The sequence below is a fragment of the Engystomops pustulosus genome, chromosome 7 (assembly GCF_040894005.1).
Source record: "Engystomops pustulosus chromosome 7, aEngPut4.maternal, whole genome shotgun sequence".
Lineage (NCBI taxonomy): Eukaryota > Metazoa > Chordata > Amphibia > Anura > Leptodactylidae > Engystomops > Engystomops pustulosus.
The window spans coordinates 125,213,049-125,235,882 of record NC_092417.1 but is presented as its reverse complement, the minus strand read 5'-3'; the positions used below and the strand labels follow the sequence as shown (position 1 = coordinate 125,235,882).

Here is a 22,834-nt window from a genome sequence, read left to right as displayed (position 1 = left end):
AAAAAGTGATCAAAAGGTCGTACAATCCTAAAAATAAAAGCATTTAAAATGTCAAGCAAAAAACGACACGCTCTGTACACCAAAGTTATCAGCGTACAGGAGGTTTTAATTTTTGTAAATGTATAAAACATTATAAAACCTATACAAATTTGGTTTACACGTGATCAAATTGACCCAATGAATGAAGCAAACCTGTCATTTAGAGCGCACAGTGAAAGTTTAAATTTATAATAAATTTTTTATAAAATATATATAAATTTGATATTCCTGTGACTGTACCGACCCAAAGAAGAAAGAGAAAATGTTACTTGGACCACAGTATAAAACCTGTAAAAACAGGGTCCACAATGTTTGTCTATTTCATCGGACTTTTTTTTTTCCAGCTTTCTAATATATTGCATAGAATGTTAAAGGGCGTGACTAAAAGGTACAATTTGTCCCACAGATCAAACGTTCATACATCTCTGTAAAAGTAAAAATAAAAAAGTTTTTACTTTTGAAATGAGGGGAGTAAAAAACAAACGCAAAAACAAAAATAGGGCTGGAAAGCTTTACGTCTCTTCTCATTTGACAGTAAAACCAGTATATCCATTCCATAAGGAATAGACTCAACGGTAGACAGCACTGTTTGACCTGGTTGGGTCTCCTCAGTACAGCGTAGGGAACTGGATTGGCTCTGTGAGAGGCTATTGACTAGGGTCAGACAGTAGGTGTTCTCCTTAAAGAGAGTTTGCCAATTAAGGCCACCTTAAAGGCGTAGATGCTCCACTAGGGAATTCTGGGAAGAATGCAAATAAGTTTTCCAAGGTGTTAAAACGGAAAACTTCTTGTAGGTCATACTTGGTGTTAAGGGGGCTGTCTTTAAAGGTAGCAAAAGGAGGCATCGTTTTCCATTTAACACCTTTCTCAGTTTTTGGTGGTAAAATTAGGGGTCTCGGCTTATACTCGGGTCGGCTTATACGGTAATGTTCATTTTGAGTTAATTAAAGAATAAAAAATATGTACTATAAATTACAAAAAAAAAAAAAAACTTTCCACTTTAAACCACAAATTAAAAAAAAAATCTTTAAACTTTTATTACATTTTAACAAGCTCTGTGTGTCCCAAAAAAGTGGCGCAAATCAAACAAAATTTGCTCAAAAAGTCCTGGTCATTAGAGCCTTTTCAGGCCGTGTCACTAAGAACTTAAGTAAAAATGTTCTTACTTGACCCAGCCATCAGCCACCATCAAAGTCCAGGGTCAAAGAGGCTGCAGGAAAGCCAGTAGCTTGGTCATCCGATGTTGAACTTTGCTCGCCTCCCTCGACTTGTTTGTGCCTGTTGATGGACAACTATTCTTCCATCACTGTCTGGAACTTTCCGTGACATTTCCTTGGATTCTTGATATACTTCCTCTCCTCCCTTTATCAGAAACAACAATGGTTTCTTTCGCTTTCGGGCCTCCGTGGGATCTACTGACAGAATGTCAGTCCCATGGACTTTATCTAACATGTTAGTGATGTTCATTTATTTTATGACCTATATCCTCTTGGTACATACCTGTAATTGATGTCATGCATTGTTTTTTTTAACTGAGAATACGAATTTCATTTGTAGTATTGACCTGTGGAGCCTTCCTATTTGCCTGTGGATGATCGCTTGCCTCGCCATATTTTTCCATCTTTCCGCTATGGCGGATATGTTGCTTCTTTTGCTTACCTACCACTCTAGCCTTTGAGGATGTATTACAATGCCTCTTGCCAAACTAGCAGGATACGCTTACTTACTACCCCCCATGGGATTCCCTTGGTGATAACTGCCTGTCCAGTTATATTCCTTCACTCGCCCTCTTTGGTGCATTTGTTGTCCTTGATAGTGTTTTTGCACCCTAGCTTTTTGTACATGTCTGTTTCCCATGAGGGTCAGGGAAGCAGGTTTTACCATATCAGGACGTGTTTTTGTATTGCTGCAGTAACCTTTCCCTGCACTGAATACCGTACTTATTTTTATTTATTAATTTAATATCAAACCTTTTTTCTTTTTTTTTTTTTTTTTTGAGTGTAGGGTGGTATATCTGGAGATGGGTATCTTAGTATCACTTTGCACTGTGGATTTTCACTGAAGATATATATTAATTTATGGATATTGACTAGCTCTACCCATTTTCCTTTTAGAATGGTACCTGCGCATTTATTATTCTGGTTATACAATATTTTTTTACATTTTTTACCCCAGTTTGTGGACATTTACATGTACTTGACAGTGCACTTGTAATTCTACACATTTATTTTGTATATTTGGTGATTTTTGTGCTGAATACACTTATAATATATCTCTTCTTGTATCTAGTATTTTAAAATTTTCCACTGAATAAGAGTTTCCTTATTTTTTACTGTCTTTGCAGTTTTATGATAATCTGTGTCCTAAACATCTTGGCCAACTGTTACCCTTCCTTTATAAGATTTCTTTAAAGGTGCAAGCACATAATGTACCTTATTTCCTTAGTCCTTTGTACTCTGCATTTTGTGTTTTCATAGCATGTATGCAAATAATACACTAGTTGAATGGCCCATACTATCACCCTACGTACAAGTGTTGTACTCTACTGCGCATGCGCGAGTTGTGATCAGTATTGCGAGAGCTCATGCAGCTACGGAACGACATGCTGGAGCTTCACTTTTACAGGTGACTCTCTTCTAGAGGGCGCTAGAGATTGGAGGCACCTCGGGACTTTAAAGGTAGGCTTCACAGGCAAGGAGGCACTTACCCCTGAGGAAGTCGCATGGCTGCGACGTAATGCGTGGGGTGTTTCCGGCCACAAGTCTAGGATTGGGCTATTCCTCCCACTGTGTACCCAATACTGACTAGCTCCTTTTGTATGGATTTGGTCATGGCTCCAACATAGGGGGACTCCCTTGATTTGTATCTACATTTCATTATTTGTTCACATTGCTGTCTGGGAGTTCACCGACTCATAACTTGGGCTCTCTTTCTGAGTGCTTTTGTCTGATAGCGTACTGCTGCCATAACTCATTTATGCTTACTTGGTGTGGGGGTTTTGTCTTTACCATTTGCCGACTTGTGGCCGTCTGTGGATCTTTGTGCCTGACTCCGATCCACACGTTCTTGTTGATGTGTATTTTTACACTTTTTAAATGTTTTTATAAGTGTTGATGCGTAGCATCTTTTGTGTGTTTATCATATGTCTTGAAATAAAATTATCTATTCTTCAGCCTATACACATTGGCTTGCTTTGTTATGGTCATAATTATAAAAAATGTTCTTACTTGACCCAGCCATCAGCCACCATCAAAGTCCAGTGTCAAAGAGGCTGCAGGAAAGCCAGTAGCTTGGTATCTGGATATTTACGGATAACAGACGGAAGGAGTACACAGGATGGATTAGTAAAGAGATCATTGAGATGAGAGGGGAAAGGTAGGGAGGTGCGGCACTATGCAGAGCTTTGTGCATGATTGTGATTATTTTAACTGTATATGTACGGAGACGGGCAGACAGTGCAGTGACTAGCACAGATTAGAGGCATCCAAGAAATGGGGGGACTCTAGAGATAATTTGGAGATGCATGCGGCAGGAATGTGTAAGTGATTGAATATATGGTGCAAAGTAAAGGTCAGAGTCCAGCAACTTAATTCATTAAGTAAAAAAACTTCTTGCTCCTTCCCTCTCCACTTCATGTAACTGAAGTTCATATGCAACTGTTCAGACCCCATGCACACAAACGAATGGGGGACGCATGTATGGGTGCAAGCTTGCGGCCGTACATACGTACTCCATAGATGAAAATGGCCTTACAGATCGATATAGTGCCACACATGACCTATAGTGCCCCGAGTTACGGGCCGTGCGCCGTGCATAGCTATGGAGATGAGTCACCCCTCCTCCTCTCCATTGCAGTTGACCTATGCCCGCCTGGCCGTAGCTGTGCAGGCATACATCATTGTGCATGGGGCTTTACAGACAGCAGGAAAGCAGGCTACTATACTCATAGCTGTAGTGGAGTATAGGACAAAATACTATTAAAACAAATTGGTTAAATAAAAAAAGAAAGGTGGAGAGAAAAAAACAACAACACAGAAACACATTTATTTAATAAATATTATCAACTTCACAATTTTTGTTAATCATTTAATTATGCTTTGAATTTAAAAAAACAGGAAGCAGCAAACCATTGAATTAATTATTGCATATTCACAGATATGGAACAGCTTATTTAAGTATTGTCACATATAAATTTCTAGAGACCTTTACATGAAAACACTAATTGTAGAAAGATTTTCAGTTCTTACCTGATCCCACTGACACCTCAGTTGAATGCTTGTTAATGACTCGAATTTTGTCACCAAATCCATTTGCTTTTACTATTTGTACTGCAGCATCAGCCATGGGTTTGAAAACCTGCCAAAATAGGAAGACACAGGTATAGGCCAATTAGAATTAAAAAGTCACGTCATACAGAACTAAAATTTGCTGATGGCCACAGTTGGAAACATTCATTCATTTTTAATATCGTTCCCCCTAACCATTTCCCTGTCAAGGATGCATCTCATATGTCATCACAGGGTGGCAAGGATACAGAAGATTAGTCCTGAATTCTAGGAGCCATAACTTTGGATTAAATCTCCTTTGATAAATCAACGATTGTATTTCTAGGTGTCATGGATCTAGTAATATCATACATATCAACAGAAGAATGTCATGTTAAAATTTCATAAAATTACAATCTTCAAAATTTTATTGCCATAATCATATTGCCATGGCAATTGACACTTGAAGACTCATATTAGTCCATTTTGAAGCGAGTAACTTTGTTCTGCTCTGCAGGGTGGACACTAGTCTCCTGCCATGGATATAGCACGTCAAAACCGGAAACAACATTTTGGGGCAACTCCCCCTTTGTGGACATGGGTAATAAACTCTATACACACCTGTATGATAATTACAGTCAATACGATATTTTCTTTTTACAACATCTAACTACATGCTATATCGGAACAAAATATTATTAAAACAGCCACCATACATTACGCTGAAACTCAATAAGGACACATTAAAATTGCAATTTTCATTTAAAATGCATTAGGACTCAAGCGATAAATACAAGAGGTTTCCTTTTAAAGCAACCTTGTCCTCACTTGCTTTTCATCATTACCCATGATTTCCTCCTAAACATACCATCTTAGTTCATTAACCTGATGACCACATTCAAAGGAATGACATGTAACTGTAGTATCTCCAAACTTTTTCTCTAGGTTCTCTCTCCCTTTCTTTTCCTTTATTATCCTGATCTTTTTTTGCCCTGGTCTTTTTTTAGAATTTTGTTCAAAAAGTTAGACGATCTGTGTTCATTCAGTCGTACTTTAACCGATCTTGTAGTTCGATCCACGTATACTTTGGCACATAGGCATGTCATCATATAAACTACAATTTTTTTTTTAATATAAAAATATAGCATACAGTTTGATGCTGTAAAAAACCACACTGTATTGTCTGCGATCAAACAGGTGTATAAAGTATATTCAATCAAGAAAGGAAGCACGGCCCTGCCTGGTTCCAAACTCTAATAACTTCTTTATTCAGTGCATAAATAGCAATAAAAGTTTCCACTCAGAAGGACGATTTTCTTCTCATTGTTGTATAGAGTATATTACCTATGTCTATATGGCCCCAAAACAGTGCTTCCAGCTTGATCGATACGCTGTCTCCAGCGTGGACTATTCCCCTCTGCAGGATGGATGCAAAGGTTACTCGACGCAAAATCGCCTAAGTGTCAGTTGCTATGGCTTTATGAATATGGTGATAAAATGTTCAAGATGACTGTAATTTTATGAAATTTTGAAAGAAAGAAAAGGCATCATTCCGTTGATTGTATGATACTTTATGGGAGTGTAAAAGAAGCTCTCGTTGATGCTTTAGTCCATTTCTGCATAAAGTCTGCCATACACTTATATGTATATAAGAATTCAGGTTCAACCGGTTCACGATCGCCCACTATGTATTCACGGCAGCAGTCGGGTCCTGGTGCAAGGAGAGGGGCTTACGAGCTGAGCCCTCTCCATAGGCGGTAAGTCTTTGCTGCATATGCAGCAAAGACTTACCAGTAACACCCACAATCGGTGCTAGCATCGATCGTGGGTGTTATCCAGGCGATAGCTGCTAGAGGCTTCAAAAAGATGGCAGCACATGGGGAGGATCGTCGATCCGCGTGACGTCATCTGGGAGTGGCGATCCGACACCATGACAGCCTCGGGTCTTCCGAAGACCAGAGGTTGACTTGTGTTAACCAATTCATTACAATGTGCTATCAGCACATTGTAATGAATGAGGAGGAAAATCCCCATATACTGACATACTGTTGTTAACCCAATCAGACAACCTAGGGTTAAAGTACCCTAGGGAGTTTGAAAAATAGTAAAAAAAAAAAAAATAAATTATTAAAAAACCCTAAAAATTCTAATCACCCCCCCTTTACCTAGATATAAATATAAATAAACAGTAAAAATCATAAACACATTAGGTATCGACGCGTCCAAAAATGCCTGATCAAAATATAGCGGTTTTTCACCCCGTGACAGAAAATAGCGCTCAAAGTCAAAAATGGCATTTTTTTTGCCATTTTGAAAAATATTTAAAAAATCTATAAAAAGGTGATCAAAAGGTTGTACAGTCCTAAAAATTATATCATTGAAAACATCATCAAAAGTCCCAGAAAATGACACCACCCAAAGCTCCATACAATGAAGTATGAAAAAGTTATTAGTGCCTAAAAAAAAAAATAATTTTGTACAGGTGGTTTTAATTTTTGTTAATGTATGAAAACATTATAAAACCTATACAAATTTGGTATCCCCGTAATCATATTGACCCAAAGAATAAAGCAGACATGTAATTTGGGGCACACATAAAAGCTGTAAAATCCAAGCCCACAAGAAAACAGCACAAATGTGTTTTTCACCAGTTTCACTGCAGTATAGGGCATGGAATTTTCATTACCATCACTATGAAGTGAAATTTGTTACACAAAAAACAATCCCTCACAGAGCTCTTTATTTGTAAAAATAAAAAAGTTATAGATTTTTGAAGGTGAGGAGTGAAAAATGAAAGTTAAAAAACAGGAAAGGGCCTGGTCCTGAACCGGTTAAGGTGAAAAAATGGATGGAGAGGTTAAGGGCCGATTTTAGACAAAATGGGCCCAAAATGAATGTGACGGTTCATAAAACTGTTTTCTTTTGGGCCCCACTTTGTTTAAAGTGGGGCCCAAAAGAAAACAATTTTATGAACCGTCACATTCAGTAAGATTGCTCCCAGAGCAATAATAACTTAGTAGTTTACAAACAGTAGAAAGGTAAGGAAATCGGTAATAATGGGAGAAATATATAGCAGTTAGAAGATAAAGATGAAAGATTTATAAATAGATGATAGATTTAAAGATGCAGAAAAATAAAGTAGATTATATATAGATAGCTAGATAGATGATAGATAGATATGAGAGAGAGAGAGTGATAGATAAAGTAGAAAAGAGATAGAAGATTGATGTCCACTGTCCAGCCATGTCATGATTCAATCATCATTTTGTGTACACTGTTTACAAAATACTTTGTCCTAGCTATTGATTACCTTGTCTTTTTCAGCAGCTTCTCTGCTTGAAGGCCATGACTTTTACATAGCTAACAGAAGGACATTTAGTATAAACATTCTGATTCCCTCTAGTCTAGTATTATTCCAGTAAAAACTATACATCATTTGGGAAAATGGCTTAAAGGGGAGGTTCTGGTATATTCAGGCTAACCTCTAGCAATTCAGTATTTTATCACCTTTTCACACTCTCTTCAAGGTTTTTTCTTTTCTGATATACACGACTGCCTGCTTTGAAAGAAAATCAGTGTTTTGAGTACAACTCATGACTGTGTTTGTTATCATTCTCTGTACCCGTATCCTAGCGCTGGGAACAGAGATCTATAAATTTGGCAATCACCTTACAATTGTAGAAGGGCTGATATATAAAGATATCTAACATTAATTGTCGTCCCTGGGTTACTAAAATGGACATTTCACCATCAAGGTGACCTCCACAGGATTCCAGACCTCAGTGACCAGAATTGAGCGCTCGGGGAAAGTCTACTTTTATTGTCTACCTTGACTGTCACTTCTGTTTCACTGATCGGATGGACTGGGACAGGTCATTTCCTTGTGTAATTTAAAATGTCCATATATGACAGTAAATTCACTATAACTGAGGCGAAGAACCACTCGTAAGGTGATTGGACAGAGACGGACAGTCAGACAGTCTGTGATGCTAGTTGAAGCTGTGACACAGGAAGGAGGAAGTAACTCTTTGATGTCAAGACGTCCGCAGTGCTAGAGTGGGAGATATTCTGTTGTGATTGTCATAGTGTCGGTGATACTGTTTGTCATTAGAGTTGCTCACAGAAGTAAGTCCCAGAGATTTGCAGAGATCTGCCCTTTGACAGCATTGTAGTTGTGGACAGTTGTTTTGATCTGTAGTAAATTGCGGACCAAGAAATCAGATTGTGTCTCACATTAAATGCACAGGCAGAAGGTTGGCTTGATCCAAGTATACAGTTGGTTGTGCAGGTGTTGTTGAGAGAGGGTTATGAAGGACTGATGGAAAATTGCAAAGTGACATAATGGAACATAAGGACTGGTAGCATTGTGGTGGAAGAAAAGAAAGGTAGTAGCAAGGTTTTGAAGGGTCTGGATATGTCAGATGATCCCTTGAATTTACATAAGAGAGAAATCAGATCAGATTTCTAAACAAACACTTAGACCCTCTGGGTTTGACGGAAAGACCATGACAGAGTGAAAGAAGTCCAGGACTAAAGTAAATTGTCTATGACTCTACTCTTACGGCAGCAATAAAAGCTGGTTGAGGATAATAATTGTTGAAAATAACTGGTTTTTGTTGTAGTTTAGCTGAACACATTGAGGAACATTGAAAGAAACACTGACTGGCAGCATGTAGTGCAGGGGGAGTAAAGGCGCTACTGTATACACATAAGAGCAGTGCCCTATTGTGTCTCTGAGGCAACGATTTTTAACTATTTAGTGAAACCACACTGCTGCACAAGTAAATTATTGTACTGCTTGTCAAGGTGTTTTGGTGTATATACAATAGCAGAACGTGATTGTATTCACTACCAGAGCAGATTGCACAGTGGCATAATACTCTGTCTCCCAAATACTCTGCTTATGCCACCTTATGTCACTCAGTCTGAGGAGTATAGAGATGCCGTGTGGAGCAGCACCGTGTAGGAAAAATGTCGGGTGCAGGTCTTCAAAAGGGTCCGATTAAAACCACAGCAAACTTCAATAAGAAACAATGAAACAGCACTTGGTAGTGAAAAAAGTGAAATTTCTTTATTCCACCATTAACAAGCAACATTTTTCCTTCTCCGTGAAGGCATTATCAAGGTATAGTTTTAAGGTCTAAACACGACTATGGACCCATATGGAAGGCTAGAGATTTCCTCAACTCTGCATGGACACCCCTCTAAGCATGACAAGCTAAGTCCCCGAGAGTACGATCTAGGAGGGGTTTATAGTTATAGTTCATAGAGTATAGGAGAGACAAAGCCGCCGGGACGTTAAGATCCAAGCAGCGTACATGGGAAGCTTGCTACTTAAAAGTCAACTGAGAAGACAGATGGAGCTCTTCCATTCTGGGAAATGCCTCAGACTTGGTATAGTTTACTTTAATAGGTGCTGAGGGAACCAAATCTATTGAATTCCGCTAAGATGGATGGAAAAGAAATCCGGGGTTGGGTTATATACAGGAGGAGATGGTTGGCGTACAAGGCGGTTTTAAATTGATGGGAGCCGACATGAAGACTGCATATTAGGGTTACTGAAAGCCTTCTCCATGTCCGCTAAGATGATACTTTATTAGTATTGTCCCGAGCCTCGTTTGCACACAATAAGCCCACTAGATAATCATGGATACAAATATGGGAGTATTAGGAAGTTGGCCATTAGTTTAGAAAGTAGATTAAAATCTACATTTATAAAGGAAATGTGGCGATAATTGGAATAGAATGATCCTTATCTGGTTTAAGGATGATAGTAATGGATGCCTACAAGGATTGGCAAAGGGAGGGAACCAAGAAGGAAACAATACTGAATACCTGGTTCAATAATGGGGAAAGCTCTACTTTCAGGGCCTTATAGAAGTAGGGGGTAAAGCCATCTGTTCCAGGGGACTTGCAAGCCGAAGTGGAGTTTATGAACAGTTATGATTCGGTTAAGTCTGTTTCCAGTTCCTCCCGTGGTTTAGTAGTCATGCAAAGTACAGCTGTCTCATGGACATATGCCCTGGAGGTTATACAGGTCAGTGTAGTAAGCTTATAAGATGTCATTAATAGTCTCTGGGTCTCGAGTCAACTGATCATTCCAATCCCTAACCTGAGGTACATAGGTGCTAGACGATCTGGGATGGAGAAGTATGGATAGGGGTCTCCAAGATTTGTTTGAATGTTCATAAAAGAAGCGTTTACCATTGTCCTACCATTAATATATATATATAGTGTTCCCTGTAATAAATAACACCTTGATTAATAATCAAAGTGTGACATATATTCATGAGGTATAAAGAAATAATTTCCTAGTAATAATACTATGGTAACAATATGGTCACAGTGTGGTCAGTTTTGCTGTGGGGTGACTGTAATCAATGTAATATAATATTGTAAAAGACTGTGGTATTTTTAGCTTTGCCTGTTACTGATCAGTACTGTGGTCGCTGACTGACCTTCTGGTATAACCCTAATCAAGAGTTGTGTCACAAAGTCTGATTTCCAATTCACATAGAGAACATGGCACACACCAAACTGGTTTTCTTTAATTTTTTTTATTTTTAGCGTTTTCAACGTATAATTCACACATAATTCTATACAGATCAGAGGTAATATACGACGTTTCGGTCATCACGACCTTTGTCAAGCATGATCTGGCAATGTCTGCAGTAGTAGGGAGGAGAGTGGTGAGGCTGCCTCACACAAAGCAAATAACAAATGGCTGGTTCTGAAACAGTGGCACATTCAAGTATATTGTATCCCATAGCATGGTGGCCTTGCTCAGAGTATTGACCCTGCGTCTGGAGGCATTGATACTCAGGCCCAGAGATAATCATTATGAGGTAAATACTGAGTAGACAACTATAGGATATGCAATTAAAGATGGTTTATATGTCAATGGAGAGAGGACGATTTTTTATAAGAAGCACCGAAAGCCAAAATCGTCTTTAAGGCCATCTGGTTTAAGGCTCCTCACCCTATATATCCAACGGCTCGCAGTTTAGAGGAGCAAACACTCCGGAGGCAGTAACTAGAGAAGCGCTGCTGCCGTGTGTGTACAGACGCGCCGCGGCGCATCTATCCCAGATAGACATCAGGAAACTGACACAGCGCAGTGCTGTGTCTTGATCCACACGCGGAGTCGTTGTGTTCACCAGTGGTTTGCTAAACACTGGTGCTTGCCGTTGGGAGATATAAATTACACACGGCTGTCTCCTCTAATGCTCTTACAAAAATTATTAAGAGGACGTGAAAGAATACCACAACAAGAAAAACACATATGGGGACTTCCTCTTGCATTATTGTCCCAGGCTTACAGTATATAGCCTCTGTGACATTGATTGACTGTGTCTCACCGTGTCACACTAGTACCTTATGGTTGTTAGACATACATGAGTCTTGACAATTTTATAAAAATAATTAATAAAGGTTATATTTTAAAGGGGTTGTGTCACCATAGCAAATGGCTGTAATTGGGCCCAATGCATTGTGACAAGTACTTTCACCATTTACACTTATTACAAAATCTACAGCCTTACTGAGATAACTCCTCTTGTTCTGGTTGCTGGCGCCCCCTGGTGATAGCTGTGTCCCGTCCTGAGCTACAGCTCATCTGGCCGAGTCTGCGCAGAAGGATTCCCCTAGCTGCTCTACACTACAGATCACTCCACACAGCTCCTCTCCACACTGAGAGATCAGCTGACACACTGCAGCCAATAGGAGGCGAGAGAGGAGGAGGGGCAGAGATTGTGCTGTGATGGCCACTACTTACCAGCTCCACAGGAGCCTACAGCAGCAGATACAAGGTAACTGCAGCCAGACAGACATGACTATCTGCAGCTCAGAGTTGTCCCCCACCTAACATGGATCATAGCAATATGGCAGCCCTCTCCTCCCTCCACCATTAGTCTGGTCACACAGGAGGCTGCAGAGATAACACAAGTAACAGGCTGATCTCTGATCTCTCCTGATGCAGTCCTCCTCCTGTACTCTCCACCATGCACTGTCCCTCCATGCTACACTGCTGTCCTGCAAATGGGCCCCTGTGCCTGACTAGCAGGGAAGTAGCTAAAGATCAGTAACATGTGAGAAGCTGTCACCTATTTATCTATCTATGCATCTATCACCTGTCATCTATCTATCACCTGTCATCTATCTATCCATCCATCCATCTCATATCTATCTATCTATCACATATACATCTATCTCTCTCATAAATATCTATCTATCGAGTTAGTTGCAATTCCTTACAAAATACACAGAAAGAGATGCAATTAACGGCCCCAAAGTAACATACAAAAATACAAAAGTTTATTAGTAAAAGTCATAAAAACAACAAAAAGTCCATGTTATTGCACCTAATTTTGGACAATCAGTGCATACAAGTAGAGCAAAACAATGTATTCTCACAGCATCATGGTCGGTCAGGCGGACAGTAAAGTGTAAATATGTCGGAGGTCTAGAAAAATGCAGGGACGCCAAACTCCATGCGTATCCTCACTTCGAAGTGACTTCCTCAGGGGTAAGTGTCACTTTGGAGTGATGATACACGTGGGGTTTGCCTCCCCTGCACCCACCTAGACTTCCGCCATGCATGTCAGCCTGACCGACCATGATGCTGTGAGAATACATAGTACATTTGTACTATGTGCAGTGACCTGTGTAGTGTGCAGGGGGCGCCAGATTCAGGATTTCTAACGCAAGTTCTTCATGAATCTGGTGCCCCCTGCACTGCTTTGACAGACTGCACCAACTTTTTTTGGTGCACTTTTAACCCCTTCACGCTCCGTGGCGGATATATCCGCCACGGAGCGCAGTGACTTAGCACTCAGTGGCGGAAATATCCGCCACGGCGCTTATGCCGGCTCGGCTCTGGATCAGAGCCGAACCGGCATCGGGAGACACGGGGTGCCGGCTGTAACTAATAGCCGGCACCCCAGTGTAACACCCGCGATCGGAGTTGTCTCCGATCGCGGGTGCTTAACCCTTTAAATGCCGCGGTCAGCGCGACCGCGGCATCTAACATGCATCTGGGGGAACTTTCCCCCACGATCGGCCCCCCGAACCGTTTTCGGGGGGCGCCGATCGTTGCTATAGTAACTCTGGGGTCCGATCTGGACCCCAGAGTTACCTGCAAGAACTGCCAGTAAGATGGCGTCTGTGACGTCATCTTACTGGCACAGTGCCAGCCTATGCAAGTGTATAGGCTGACACTGATAATACTCTGCAATACATGAGTATTGCAGAATATTATCACGAAGAAGCAATCAGATGATTGCTTCTTCATGTCCCATGGTATAAAAGTGAAAAAGTTAAAAAAAAAAAGTTATTCAATAAAAAAATAAAGTCATAAATCACTAAAAATGCCCCAAACCCCCAAAACATATAAAGAGCCATATAACTCAAAAAAAAGTCTAAATCATAACACAAACCCCACATATATAGTATCACCGCGTCCGTAACAACCCGTAGAATAAAAGTAAATCATTGTTGAACCCCCACGATAAACGCCGTAAAAAAAAACTGCTATAAACCTTCCAAAAATTATGATTTTTACCTTTTCAATCCCACAAAAAATGCTATAAAATGCGATCAAAAAACCATATGTACTCAGACATGATACTGGTGCAAAGTACAAGATGTCCCGCAAAAAACAAGCCATCAACCAGCTCCGTAGCCAAAAATGTAACAATGTTATGCCACTTAGAAGACGGCAATACATAAATGATAGATTTTTCCCCACATTAGGGTTTTGTTTGACAAATTTAGTAAAACGTAAGAAAATATATTCATGTCTGGTATCCCCGTAATCGTATTAACCCATAGAATAAAGATAACATGATTATTAGTCTATACGGTGAACACCAAAAAAAAAAAAAAGTAAAAAATCCAGTACAGAATTGATGCTTTTCTACTCCTGCCCTCAAAAAAAGTTCCTAAATTTTCAACAATAGGTGATACCAACCCCAAAATGGTAACAATGGAAAAAGCATCTCGTCCCGCAAAAAAAATGCCGTCACATGGCCCCAATAACGAAAAAGCGAAAATTTTATAGCCTTCAAAAGGGGCCAATGAGGAAACTAAAATCCTGGCAGCTGCAGCGCCCTCCTTCCCTTCTGCACCTCGCTGTGCCCCCATAACACAAGTCACAGCCACATGTGGGGGGTCTTTGTACTCAGGAGAAATTGCAGAACAAATTGTATGGTGGGTTTTCTCTTTTTATATTTTGGAAATGTGTAAATTTTAGTGCTAAATGAACGTATAAGGGAACAATATGACCATTCTAAATTTCACCTCCATTTTGATTCAATTACTATAAAGATCTCAAGGGGTTAACAATCTTCGTAAAAGCGGTTTCTGATAGCTTGAGGGGTGCAGATTTGAAAATGGGTAGATTATATAGGGGGTTTTGATGCTAAATATGTAAAATTTCATTCAAAACTGTATTTATCCCCAAAATAGTCAATTCTGAAAATCCGGAAAAGCGATATTCTATTTGTAAGCCGCGTGACATCAAAATAAATTATCCAGACATTTCAAAAATTATGAAAATGTAAAGTAGACAAATGGGAAATGTTATTCAGCAACTTATTTAGGTGGTAAATCTATCTGCCTGAAAACGCAATGATTTAGAATTTCGAAAATGGCAAATTTTTCCAAAAATTTATCATATTTTCTTTTTTTTTGTAAATAAACGCAAAACTTATCAGCCAAAATTTACCACTAAAATGAAGTACAACATGTGGGGAAAAAAACAATCTCAGAATCGCTTTGATAAGTAACAGTGTTCAAAAGTTATAACCATATAAAGAGACGCAAGTCAGAATCCAAAAAATCGGGCTGAGCCTTAAGCTACAAAATGGCTGCGTCCTTAATGGGTTAACCAGGAGCGTATGACACATTTCTATTGGAATTCTATTGGATCAGTAAATGCAGGGACTATTTGAGCACAGCAGGTGGAAGGAGACTGAAGGCTGAGCGCTCTGTAGCACTGAGTTGTGCAATAACTGCCGCTGTCAGTGCTGTGCATGTGCCTGGCTAGGCCCCTCCCACATCTGCATCTGTGTGGAGCAGAATAGAGGCTGAACAAGCATCATAATAACAAATAGAAAGGAATCTTTAATTCCAGGTAACCTTTACAAATAGATTTTTGAAATATTTTAACCTCTGACAGCTTTTTGTAGTCAATTGCTTCATGGCATAACCCCTTTAAGTGTTACAATTTATCCCTCTTTCCCAAACTTCCCTTGGCACATACTGAAATCTTTCTGGTGGTGCACATCGTGAGTGTTTCCTCTGTACAGTGTGAACATGCTCCTACCTATTGCCAACTAAAAGTGTATGCCTCAGTGGGGGAGTAGCTAACTACCTAGGATAGAATCCAATATTCAGGCAGCCGTGCCCTTGAGGTCATGATAAAGCGCATAAAACAAACCGAAATTTAAAACGTTCAAAAAAAAAAAAATTATAATTAAAAAAACCCTAAAAATTCAAATCACCCCCCTTCCTCTAGAACTGATATAAATATTAATAAACAGTAAAAATCATAAACACATTAGGTATCGCCGCTTCATAAAATGCCAGATCAAAATATAATAAGTTTTTCACCTTGTAACAGAAAATAGCGCCCAGTTTTTTGCCATTTTGAAAAATATTTTTTAAAAAAATCAATAAAAAGTGATTAAAAGTCGCACAGTCCTAAAAAGGAAAGCAATGAAAATGTCATCAAAATTACACCACACACAGCTCTGTACACCAAAGTTATTGGCGCCAGAAGATGGCAAAATCAAAAAAATATTTTTGTACAGGAGGTTTTAATTTTTGTAAATGTATGAAAACATTTTAAAACCTATACAAATTTGGTATCCCCGTAATTGTACTGACCCAAAGAATAAAGTAGACATGTCATTCTGGGCGCACAGTGAAAGCTGTAAAATCCAAGGCCACAAAAAACGATGCAGATGCGGTATTTCACCATTTTCACTGCAATTGGAATTTTTTCCCAGGTTCCTAGTACACCATCACTAAATACCATCACTATGATGTGCAATTTGTTATGCAGTAAATAAGTCTTCACAGAGTTCTTTATGTGGAAAAATAAAAAAATGTTATAGATTTTTGAAGGTGGTGAGTGAAAACGTAAGTGAAAAACCTAAAAAGGGCCAGGTTGTTAAGGGGTTAAAGGGAGTTTCAGGTAGAACCTCAGGGAGTTGAAGATTTTTGGTAGAGTCATGTGTAAGGACCTCATCCTGATGTTATTTCCCTGTTTAGTCCCTGTTTTCCGCATCATCCATTTGGTCCCGCTAAAAACTGAGCTGAAAGGAATGGGTGGCTAGAACAGGTCTGAGGTTATCTAAACGATCTTGAGTGGATGGTTCTACAGCCTCTAGTGAAGACACTCTAATCGGCGGACGTATCACAGATAATTGTGCCCTATATTATTGTGCAACATCCCCCACCGGGGCCTTGCCTTTTCTTGGGGCCTAGAGACAGCCGGGCCCGGAATACCTGAGTGTCTGGCGGTTGCGGCCTAGGCACCCTAGTGTCACAGTGCTTTATATGGGGACCGGAGGGCTGTCCTACATCCTGGTAGGTCTCCAGCAGGGTGGTGTTGGCAAGAAATGATGAGGGAGAGGCTGCCCTGGGGCAACCCTTTGGTGTCTGGAGTATGAGTCTCTGTGTGGTGGATAGGGTGCCCGGGATGGTGACAGCCGTATTAGCAGGGACCAGACGGAGGCAGACGTTGAACACAAATAACTTATAGTTCCTTATTGGAACCGGCAGGAACAGTAGCAACGTGCCTTGACAAATGGTAGATTGCTGGGACTGCAGTTGGAGAGGGAACCACAGGAATGGATTGTCAGCCTGGATGCAATGGCAGGCTGGAAGATAGCTGTGTCCTAGCAGGATGCTTCAGCTTGTCCTGGGTTGCTTCAGATATCACCCTTAAAGGTAGGATGATACCCCTTTCTCTCACTAACTAGCTCTTCAGAGCTACTCAGGCAGTGAGCTGAGCTCTGGCTGCACTGGTCTGTCTTCCTGTTTTAGACTAGACTGCCTCTAGAACTTTCCTGAGCAGGGGTTTTATTACTCCCACTGGTCAGGTGGTGGTTCCTCCTCCTATTGCATCCCAGCTTACAGATATAGTATATAACACATGTGATTGGTCAACACAGATTACATCACATTCTACACTTAACTCCTGCCTTACCAGGCAGACTCTACCGCTGCAGTGTTCCCCTGTGTTATGTAGTGACCTGCTGTGGGGTTGATCAGACCCTACACAGGCTGTAAGCAACATGGTGGGGCGTATTCGCAACAACCCCTCTGCCTTGCATCGGCAGGGGTGTTGCAATTGTTTCAGTCTAACATCATAACTCTCCTGTTCGGGATGGAATGCAAGTGGGAACGCAGGGTGCTCAGTTCTGATGAAATAAGTACCAGATAAGAAGTGTAGGCTGGAGAGAGACTGGAAGAATATGATGTGGTCAGGGAGGTTGATTACTCCAGCACAGATTGCAAGAGCAGGACTGAGTCTTTATTGAAAAGCAGGGTCGGCACGGATGTCGGCTCTATAATTAAAAATAATCTTATAAGCTTTATAGATTCAGCAGTTGGGTGATCACCAGTATTGTGGGTGGCCCCCCACGTGCCTGAATGACCTCCATATGATGCCTTGGCATGCTCCTGATGAGGTTGCCGATGGTTCCCTGAGGGATCTCCTCCCAGACCTGGACTACAGCATCCTCCAACTATTGGACAGTCTGTGGTGCAACGACATGTTGGTAGATGGAGCGAGGCAGGATGTCCCAGATGTGCTCAATCGGATTCAGATCTTGGGAACAAGCGTGCCAATCCATACCTTCAATTGCAGGAACTGACATACTCTACCCACATAGGTCTAGCATTGCCCTGCATTAGGAGACTGCACCCTCATATGGTCTTACAAGGAGTTTGAGGATCTCAGCTCAGTACTTAATTGCAGTCAGGCTACTTCTGCCCACCACATGGAAGGCTGTGTGGCCCTCCAAAAAATGCTACCCCATACAATTGTAGACTCACTGTCAAACCAGTCATGCTGAAGGATTTTGCAGGCAGCAGATCGCTCTCCATGGCGTCCTCAGACTGTCACATGCGCAGTGTGAACTTGCTTTCATCTGTATAGAACACAGGGCACCAGTGGCGAATTAGCCAATCCTGGAGTTATCTGTCAAATCCCAAGAATCCTGCACGGTGTTGGGCTCCGAGTACAACCCCCATCTGTGAACGTCAGGCCTTCATTTCATCCTCATGGAGTTGGTTTTCAACACATGCACATTTGTGGCCTGTTGGATGTAATTTTGAAGGGCTCTGGCACTGCTCCACCTTACACAAAGGCAGAGGTAGCAGTCCTACTGCTGGATTGTTGCCTTCCTATGGCCCCCTCTACGTATCCTGGTGTACTGGCATGTCTCCTGGTAGCACCTCCAACCTCTGGACACTACTCACAGACACAGCAAAATCTTCTTGCCACAGCTCACATTGATGTGCCATTCTGGATGAGCTACACTAGCCGAGCCACTTGTGTAGGTTGCCTAGGCATTGTAGGGAGGTCATACATGCACATGGAGGTCACAAAACTGAGCCTCATTTTATCTGGTTTTACGGACATTATATCAAAGTTGGGTCCACCTGCAGTGTTTTTCCACTTGGATTCTGTAGAGGACTCCAAATCCAGGCCTCCATTTCATGTACACAAACCACTTGCCCTGGTTCATTTGCAGAAAAACAGCAACAAGGCATGATGTTGCCATCACCATGCTCCACAGTAGGTAGCTGTTCTTTGGATGCAACTTGGCATGCACTCTACCTACACACACACACATACATACATACATACATACATATATTATATAGAAAGACAGCCCCCCCTTTAGTATATAGGCAGCCAGCCCCCTGTGGTATATAACCAGCCAGCAACCTGTGGTATACAGCCCGGCTGCCCCCTGTTGTATACATAGCCAGTCAGCCCCCTTTAGTATATAGTCAGCCCTGTGTAGTAAGCCCCCAGTTTACCCAGCACAAAAAAAAAACTGAGTAGTCACCTTTCCGACGCCCATGGCTGGTCCTCTTCTTGCTTCAGCTGTAGGTCAGCAACGGGTCCGTGCACACGGCCTGGCTGCCCACGCTATAATGTCAGTGGCAGCTGGCGTCAGATGTGTGGCCGTGCGTGTGCACAACAGAAGAAGAGAAGACCTTGGGGGCCCCGAAAAGGTAAGGTTTTACTATTCAGCCCTGTGTAGTAAGCCCCCAGTTTACCCAGCACAAAAAAAAAACTGAGAAGTCACCTTTCCGACGCACATGGCTGGTCCTCTTCTTGCTTCAGCTGTAGGTCAGCAACGGGTCCGTGCACATGGCCTGGCTGCCCACGCTATAATGTCAGTGGCAGCTGGCGTCATAGATGCGTGGCCGTGCGTGTGCACAACAGAAGAAGAGAAGACCTTCAGGGGGGCGCCGAAAAGGTAAGGTTTTACTATTTTTTTTCTTGACTCGAGTATTAGCTGGGTTTGAGCTTTTCAGCACATTTTTTGTGCTGAAAAACTCGGCTTATACTCAAATATATGCAGTCGTTTTTTTTCAGTAAAATTGTAAAAAAATATATAGTATATATAAAAAATATTACATATAAAAAATATTATATATTATACACAGAACTTCACTACGATTATGGTGATACCGCATTTAAGATATTATTTTATGGTACAGTGTACAGCCTCAAAAATATACAAAAAGAAAGGACACCAGAATTCACAATTTTCTTTCCCTCCATACAATCAAGAGCTATTAACATCTCATCAATAAGCTAAAGACCCACCCAAATGAGATATAGAGATATATATATATATATAATTTTTTTAAAATTTATTTATATTTATATTATTTAACCCTAGAATGCATACCTGGGGCCTCGCAGGCCCGCTCTGTTAGTTGTTTTCTTTTTACTGCAAGATTACTTTAGTTAGAATTCTGAAACTCTAGGTATTCCTCAGTTATATAGTTGTTAGTCATTTCCAGTTGTTCATATATTTTTATGTTACAGGCATTTCGGTATAATAACTCTTTTTGGTGAATAACCCATATTTACATACCTGGGGCCTTTTAGGACCATACTAGGTTTACATGTGATCCTAAGTCTTTTTGTCTTTTCTGTTGCTGGGAAAAACTTGGACTTAGGCTGCATTCACACTGCCGTTGCCTGTACCGTAGCGGGCAACGGTAGCGCACACGGAGAGGGTTCACCCCCGCCCCTCTCCATAGGGATACATGGCGCACGGCGCCGTATTACGGGAAAAGATAGGACAGGGCGCCGCAGGGCGCCGTGCGCCCATTGCCGTCTATGGGGGACGTATATCGGCCGTATATACGTCCCCATACGGTCGTGTGAATGTAGCCTTAGTCTTTATGACTCTGCTGTTGCTGCGCAGAGTGTGGATTGTACCTGCCTACATGGTCATGTGATCTTGGGAAGGAGGCTACCTCATGATGTCATGCGTCTCTGACATCATCATAGTTCCTGAACAGGAAGGAATCAGCTTTCTTGTTTCTAGAAAAAGAAACTCTGAGCTCCACAAATCCAAAGATTTCCACTTCACCTAAAAGAAAGTGGTGACCTGCTGAAAGTGAGAGGAGGGGGCTGTACAGACACTAACAAAGAGTCTACAATTGTAATAATTTTTTTTCATTATAGTTTACTGACTTCTAAGGTTACAATGGCACAGTCTACATCCAAGGGTTTGACTGACCAAGAGTACATGCCACCAGCTAATGTCTCTACTTCATCATTGAGTGATTCTTCAGATGATGAAGAAGAAATGGATCCAGCAGAACGTACAACCAGAACATCCAAAACAAATGTTTTTTTGGGACAGTACTCCTAGGGTTCTTGGATGCATCCCATCACATAATATTGTAAGAGTTGCTCAAGGAACTGTAGGAATTCCACAATTCTTGTCCAAAAGAGAGATTTTCTGTAAGCTATGATCAGATGTGGTATACGTTTGCAAGGATCATTCTTCAGACCATATAACATGTGAAAGATTTTGCGGTCATTAGTAAATTCAAAAAGGAAACTTTGAAAAGAAATATTACTGCAGCATGTTTACTGCAACTTTAATATACAAAAAAAACACTTTTAGACAAAAAAACATTATTATAAAGAGTTATATCGAATGAGTATATTGGGCGTTTTAAGCCCGTTCAGTTACTTTGGGTTTTTTTTTCACAAAATGTTTTGAATTATTCACATCTTAGGATGCATTCTCACTAGTGCTGGTGTCTGCCAGGAGGTGATCCACAATGGATATGATCTCTTGGTAACTGCAGTTAAGACTGCCGGAATGCCCGGATTCTACCAGCCTTAGCTGGGGACAGGCTCGGACTGGCCTGCCGGGATACCGGTCAAAACCCCGGTGGGCCCTTATCATAAGTCACCATCTCCTGCCTGTGTCTGTGAGCAGGAACATTCAGCTGAGGCTGGAGGAGGGGGCAGCAAGGGGGACTATGACATTCTGCAGGAGGGAGAGAGATTCTCTGTTCTTCCCACAGCAGTGCTGGGGCAGTGAGTGAGACATTTCCTCCTCACAGCACTGAGCACCTCAGCCCCTGAGTCACTGCAGGAGAACGTGGCCCCTGATTCATTGCTGCTGCCTCACTGGAGGAGAAGACAGTGAGCTGTCACTAATTACAGACCAGAGGACGTGGGCCCCCTTTCCTCCTGGTCATGACAGACATCAGGGGCCACCAATCAGCTAGCAGCTGCTGCTGGAGTGTCCTCCCCCTGGCACAGAACAGGCTGCACTCATGTGCAGGAGTTTAGGACGGATGAGGAGCTGCTGCTCTCCCCATGATGGCTTCCAGCACAAGAAAAAGGTACAAAATAAAAGTGCATCACATTTATACACACACAGTGCACCTCATTACATCCCTGCAATGTGTATATACATATAGAATAACAGTGGACTCAAGAACTACAACTCCCAGCAGTTGAATGAGATGCTGAAAGTTGTAGTTATTCAATTGACTGTGTTAAGCGTTGATGTAGAATAAGGAGTGATGTCACACGTAACGCGCTGACTGTGTTTAGAAATGGAATCAAAGCGCACGGTGGGGAGGAGCTGCGTTTCTATGCAAACGCATGTGATGGATAACCCGCACCCAGTGTCTTGTATTGTCATAATGCAAGGGCTAGAGGAATCAAAACGTTCAGCCTCCATATTACCAGCATACCCCGCGTTACGTGTGACCGCAGCCTCAGTATTACCATCATACCCCGCGTTACGTGTGACTGCAGCCTCAGTATTTCCACCATACCCTGCGCGTTACGTGTGACCGCAGCCTCAGTATTACCAGCATACCCTGCGCGTTACGTGTGACCGCAGCCTCAGTATTACCAGCATACCCTGCGCGTTACGTGTGACCGCAGCCTCAGTATTACCAGCATACCCTGCGCGTTACGTGTGACCGCAGCCTCTGTATTATCACCGTACCCA

The 22,834-nt window shown here is 41.5% G+C and overlaps 1 protein-coding gene across 10 annotated transcripts in view; it reads right to left on the bottom strand.

The window, feature by feature from the left end:
- PRMT7 (protein arginine methyltransferase 7) overlaps nucleotides 1–22,834 on the bottom strand; it is a 530,266-nt gene that overhangs the window by 384,427 nt on the left and 123,005 nt on the right. For all 10 annotated transcript variants that reach the window (XM_072117757.1, XM_072117754.1, XM_072117758.1 and 7 more), the window contains one exon: nucleotides 4,287–4,395. In XM_072117757.1, the coding sequence (XP_071973858.1) occupies nucleotides 4,287–4,395 (109 nt within the window). The remainder of the gene's footprint in view (nucleotides 1–4,286; nucleotides 4,396–22,834) is intronic.